General features: G+C 43.5%; 1 protein-coding gene across 1 annotated transcript; it reads left to right on the forward strand.

Annotated features, from left to right (window-relative positions):
* The first annotated feature begins 1330 nt into the window (after window positions 1–1330).
* On the forward strand, window positions 1331–5714 carry LOC124289373 (tubulin alpha chain-like). Its single transcript, XM_046725991.1, has 3 exons — window positions 1331–1520; window positions 2872–3094; window positions 3526–5714. The coding sequence occupies exons 1-3, from the start codon at window positions 1518–1520 to the stop codon at window positions 4656–4658; spliced, it is 1359 nt and encodes a 452-aa protein (XP_046581947.1). The 5' UTR covers window positions 1331–1517; the 3' UTR covers window positions 4659–5714.
* The last annotated feature ends 286 nt before the right edge of the window (window positions 5715–6000 follow it).

Consider the following 6000-nt stretch of genomic DNA (forward strand, 5'->3'; position numbering starts at 1 on the left):
GTATGTTAAATGGTTATATCAAGCTTTCTATCTCGAGGTGACCCTAGGCTTCCAAATGTATAGGCAATGTTTACATAAAACCTTTCTATCTCGAAGTGACATAGAAGGCTTTCAGATGTATGTTAAATGTTAAAATTTATATTAACCTCTCTATCTCGAGGTGACCCCAGGCTTCCAAATATATAGGCAATGTTAACATAAAATCTTTCTATCTCGAAGTGACATAGAAGGCTTTCAGATGTATGTTGAATGTTTATATCAACCTCTCTATCTCGAGGTGACCCCAGGCTTCCAAATATATAGGCAATGTCAACATAAAATCCTTCTATCGCGAAGTGACATAGAAGGCTTTCAGATGTATGTTAAATGTTTATATCAACCTCTCTATCACGAGGTGACCCTAGGCTTTCTATCGTGACATAGAAGGCTTTGATGTATGTTAAATGTTAATCAACCTCTCTATCACGAGGTGACCCTAGGCTTACAAATGTATAGGCAATGTTTACATAAAACCTTTCTATCTCGAAGTGACATAAGGCTTTCAGAAGTACGTTGAATGTTTATAATAACCTCTTTATCTCGAGGTGACCCCAGGCTTTCAAATGTATAGGCAATGTTTACATAAAACCTTTCTATCTCGAAGAGACATAGAAGGCTTTCAGATGTATGTTGAATGTTAAAATTTATATTAACCTCTCTATCTCGAGGTGATCCCAGGCTTCCAAATATATAGGCAATGTTAACATAAAATCTTTCTATCTCGAAGTGACATAGAAGGCTTTCAGATGTACGTTGAATGTTTATATTAACCTGTTTATCTCGATGTGACACATGTCATCGTATCCCAATTGCGTAGATCGATGCTCATGCTGTTGATCACTGGATTGTTTGGTCCAGATTCGAATATTTACAGACCGCCGGCATATAGCTGGAATTGTGCTGAGTGCGGCGTTAAACAACCAACCAACCAACTACCCAATCTAAACGCGTATGATATGTTTACACGAGTAATCTATGGCTTCATCAAACACGTGACCTGTTCATGTCTCTCTCTCTATATCAACTCAATTCGCATCCGATAATAGTAATCCGTACATTATCGTGGTCAGAATAATCACAATCTCCATCGTTTCGTCACTTCTATCCACGTAGGCCTTTTAAAAATCACACATTAATGAATGACACAGCAAACGTTATTCCCATCTTGACTAATATTTCTTAATTTATCTATCACTCATATCTCGTTACAGCGTACTACTCGAATTAAACGAGGGCATCAAAATTCAAACACACACGAGGTCCAAGCCGCCTGTAATCAAGGATGAGTCAGTACATCTTGTGTAGCCTGACGAATACAGGTAATAATATACCTGGCGTGGCCTAGACTGCGGCCTATAAAAAGCAGCGCTCGTTGTCGACAGGCTCAAACACACTCACTTGAGACACCTTATTGTCTACGTGAGGTACACCTGCTGATCGACTCACCTTTCACACGGCATTAACAGGACCTGTAGAAAATGGTAAGTCAATTACGCCTCAAAGACTTGAAACACAAACACGTCATTCAAATCTGTGTGCGCAATTCCACTTGAAAATCACTTAAAGATGGGTTTTACGATAATAATAGATCTATTTTTTGTCATATTATCAGTGAAAGAATGAATGTGATTTCGCACCATATTTAGCACTTTTGCTTCATATATTGGTGTCACATGTTGAACCAAAGCAGGGATCGAACTTGGTCCTTGTGCGAGACGACCGATGGGACTATCCACTATACCACCGTACATCACTCCAAAACCCACACCCGTGTATAATCCGGACCAGCATTGGAAGGGATCCATAGTGGAACTATAGTGACGTCACTGTCACATCATCAATACAGTCATGAGTCTTATAATCGAAGTTGCTTAATACCAAATTTTGATATGTATAAAAATATTGTTTTCTCAAAATCGGCCGTCATGTTGTCCGAAACTAGAAGTGGGCGATCGGTCAATGAAACCTGACAATGAAATCAAGCAATGCCACTACTCCATTGCTGCCCGACGTATTTTGTAACGGAATAGACCCAGCGGACCTGAATGGACTGTAGAGAGGACATCTGTTTAAACACACATTATCATAAGGATAATATGAGTCAGAGGTCAAAGGTTATCATCACTGACTGACGTACCGTAGATACATGCTTTAACAAGCCTGTTATCTTGATTTCACGTCGCGTTGCTTAGGGTTTGTTTGAAGGTTGTCCATGTATAATCGAGTCTGGGCCTGACAATCAAGTGATTGATATTCTGAGCAACGATTCATCACACTATCAACCATGCCACACATTTAGTGACAAGAGTCATAGGTTTTAGGCAACCATATCTATGTATAAAACATTGAAAAAAAAGCATTATAGAGATTAACGATCCTTGTATGAATGTATGAATGGACCTAGTTCGAACTCTAACCGCGCCAAACCATGGACATGAAATGAAGCTATTTGTTGCTACTCTTCCTGTGCTTTGTATAGAGGGAACAAGGCAAGGACTATTGTATGAGTATTCGGAAGTGCAAGTGTATCAAGAGGGAACCAACCGCACTCACCCGGCAGACCCGAGTTCCCTAAATTTGTGAATCGTTGCTCATTCCATCAACCACTGGTTTAATTGTCCACACTTGAGGACATCTCACTATCACGTCAATACTGATGACAGGGGATTTAGACAGTCTCTCACTCACTTACACACACACACACTGACTGACTGACACACATACTGACTCACTCACTCACTCACTCACTCACAGGTCATAAAACATGTCCTCTATGTCTATTTACCTAAGGTGTACGTGTCTGTGTTGAAATTTTATGTTCTTTGCTACCAGAGAGAAGTCATCAGTATCCACATCGGCCAGGCCGGGGTTCAGATCGGCAACGCGTGCTGGGAACTGTACTGCCTGGAGCATGGCATTCAGAAGGACGGCCAGATGCCCTCAGACGTGTCCGCAGCGGGAAGAGATTCCTCCTTCAACACCTTCTTCAGCGAGACAGGGGCTGGTAAACATGTGCCTAGGACCGTCTTTGTTGACCTTGAGCCAACAGTTATTGGTAAGAATACCTTTAACAAATTAGAACGTTTCCATTTTCTCAATAATGATTCTTTTTCGACTGTTTAGTTTCCAAGTATTTACTTGTTGCTATCAGATACTGAAAACAGAGACAACACTCCAATAGGGTATAATATAATATAGAACTGACTATATCTCGACACTCTGAAAGATCAACATGTAGCTCAGCAGCGGATCGGGTGTACGAAATCGTATTGTACATTAACTTAACATACTGAGAGAGTTAATACTGGGTTGGACTCCTTAAATATTATGTTTGAATAGGAGCATCGCTTCCCAAAAGATGACCAAAGGCAAGAGCAACACCTCTAAGTAGAGGATCAATGTTTGTGAATTCGAATCATTTGAATGACTCCCTGGGACTCTTCGAAACAGTCTTAATATGGGCAAATTTCATTTGTTATCTTCCAGACGAAATCCGAACTGGCCCGTATCGCCAGCTTTTCCACCCAGAACAGCTGATCACGGGCAAGGAGGACGCTGCCAACAACTACGCCCGAGGCCACTACACCATCGGCAAAGAGATTATCGACGGTGTGATGGACAGAATTGGGAAGCTGACTGACCAGTGTGATGGACTTCAGGGTTTCCTCATCTTCCACAGCTTCGGTGGCGGAACTGGCTCCGGATTCACCTCTCTCATGATGGAGAGACTGTCCTTTGACTACGGCAAGAAGTCCAAGCTTGAGTTCTCCGTGTATCCGGCTCCCCAGGTGTCTACGTCTGTGGTCGAACCCTACAACTCCGTGCTGACCACACACACCACTCTGGAACACTCGGACTGTTCCTTCCTTGTCGACAACGAGGCCATCTATGACATCTGTAGACGTAACCTCGACATTGATTATCCTACCTACACCAACCTCAATCGTCTGATCAGCCAGATCGTTAGTTCCATCACGGCCTCTCTTCGATTTGACGGCTGTTTGAACGTGGATCTTAACGAGTTCCAGACCAACTTAGTCCCTTATCCACGTATTCACTTCCCACTCAGCACCTACGCTCCGATTGTCTCAGCAGAGAAGGCTTTCAGAGAGTCGATGACAGTTTCTGAAATTTCAACGGCCTGTTTCGAGCCCGCCAACCAGATGGTGAAGTGCGACCCTCGTCAAGGCAAGTACATGGCCTGTTGTATGCTGTTCCGTGGTGATGTCGTCCCAAAAGATGTCAGCGCAGCCATTGCCAACATCAGGACCAAGAGAAGTATCCAGTTCGTGGACTGGTGTCCCACAGGGTTCAAGGTCGGCATCAACTACCAACCACCAACAATTGTTCCTGGGGACGACCTGGCCAAGGTCCAAAGAGCTGTCTGTATGTTGAGCAACACCACCGCCATCGCTGACGCCTGGGCTCGTCTCGATCACAAGTTTGATTTGATGTACGCCAAAAGAGCGTTCGTCCATTGGTATGTTGGGGAGGGTATGGAGGAAGGGGAATTCGCTGAAGCTCGGGAGGATCTGGCAGCGTTGGAAAAGGACTATGAAGAGGTAGGGGCGGACACCGTAGAGACGACGGGGGAAGACTATGACCAATCCGAGTTCTGAGACTCTGAAAGGATCATGTGCAATACCAATCATACAATCAATTAAACAAATATTGCGAACTGTTGCGCTTAGAAGTGGGAGACATTCATACATTTCATATTTCATCTTTTTATGTGATATTCGGATGCAGTCTGCAGGGTCCCTTTTCTCATGGAACGAGACACAGCAGAATCTGTGTTAAAGGGATGGTGTAGTTGATGGGGTCATGTGCGATAAGGTACCAATATCATTTTTGCAATCCTGGTCAAGGAAATGTAGTATTTGTGGCACGGATGGCCAAGTCATCTAAGGCTCTGTAGGTTGAACCCTTTATGTATAATACATACATACAATCGTAGGTTGAATCTCATTTTGTCCCGGCGGTGGGGTACCCCGATGGTTAAAGCGTTCGCTCGTCACGCTAAAGACGCAGGTTCGTTTCCCCACATAAGTACAATGTGTGAAGCCCATTTCTGATGTCATCTGCCGTGATATTGCTGGTATTGTGTTAAAAGCGGCGTAAACCCATACTCACTCACTCACTCTTTTGTCCCATGGTCATATTTCTTGGTTTGTCACCACCAAAACCATGCTCGTAAGTTTAACCAAAGGTGAAACGTCTGCGTCTTGCATCACTTTAGACCTTTCCTCCCACAACAAGCTGGGGCGGTGAGGTAGCCTAGTGGTTAAGGCGTTCGCTCGTCACGCGGAAGACCTGGGTTCGATTCCCCACATGGGTACATTGTGTGAAGCCCATTTCTGGTGTCCCCCGCCATGACATTGCTGGAGTATTGCAAACGCGGCATAAAAGTAAACTCACTCACATCAAGCTAACAATCCATGTTAAGATACCACATTCTCCTACTCTAAGAGGCATATCGAACTGAGACATTGTCACCGTGTCAGTTCGGTAATCGCTGAACAAATACTATGAGTTCTCAATGACATGCCAAACTACGGCCAGTTGACCCGAGCATGGACCCCTTTAAGCACTATACTTATTGCTAAAAAACTAAATATGTTCATTTGACTTCTTAGCTTCAAACTTCTACAAATAAAGTATGTACTGCACTAAAAGAATGTGAGTTCTATTATTATATGTAACGTTTGAAGATAGACTAAATGAAGTCGCGCAAGATAAGGGTTTAGTAAAGTTTGCCGTAAACGTACATTGCAACAGTGCATGTTTAAACACGCACGAACGCACACACACACACACACACACACACACACACACACACACACACACACACACACACACACACACACACACACACACACACACACACACACACACACACACACACACACACACACACACACACACACACACACACACACACACACACACACACACACACAC

This window comes from Haliotis rubra, unplaced genomic scaffold (assembly GCF_003918875.1).
Source record: "Haliotis rubra isolate DU_JTF1 unplaced genomic scaffold, ASM391887v1 Scf44, whole genome shotgun sequence".
Classification (NCBI taxonomy): Eukaryota; Metazoa; Mollusca; class Gastropoda; order Lepetellida; family Haliotidae; genus Haliotis; species Haliotis rubra.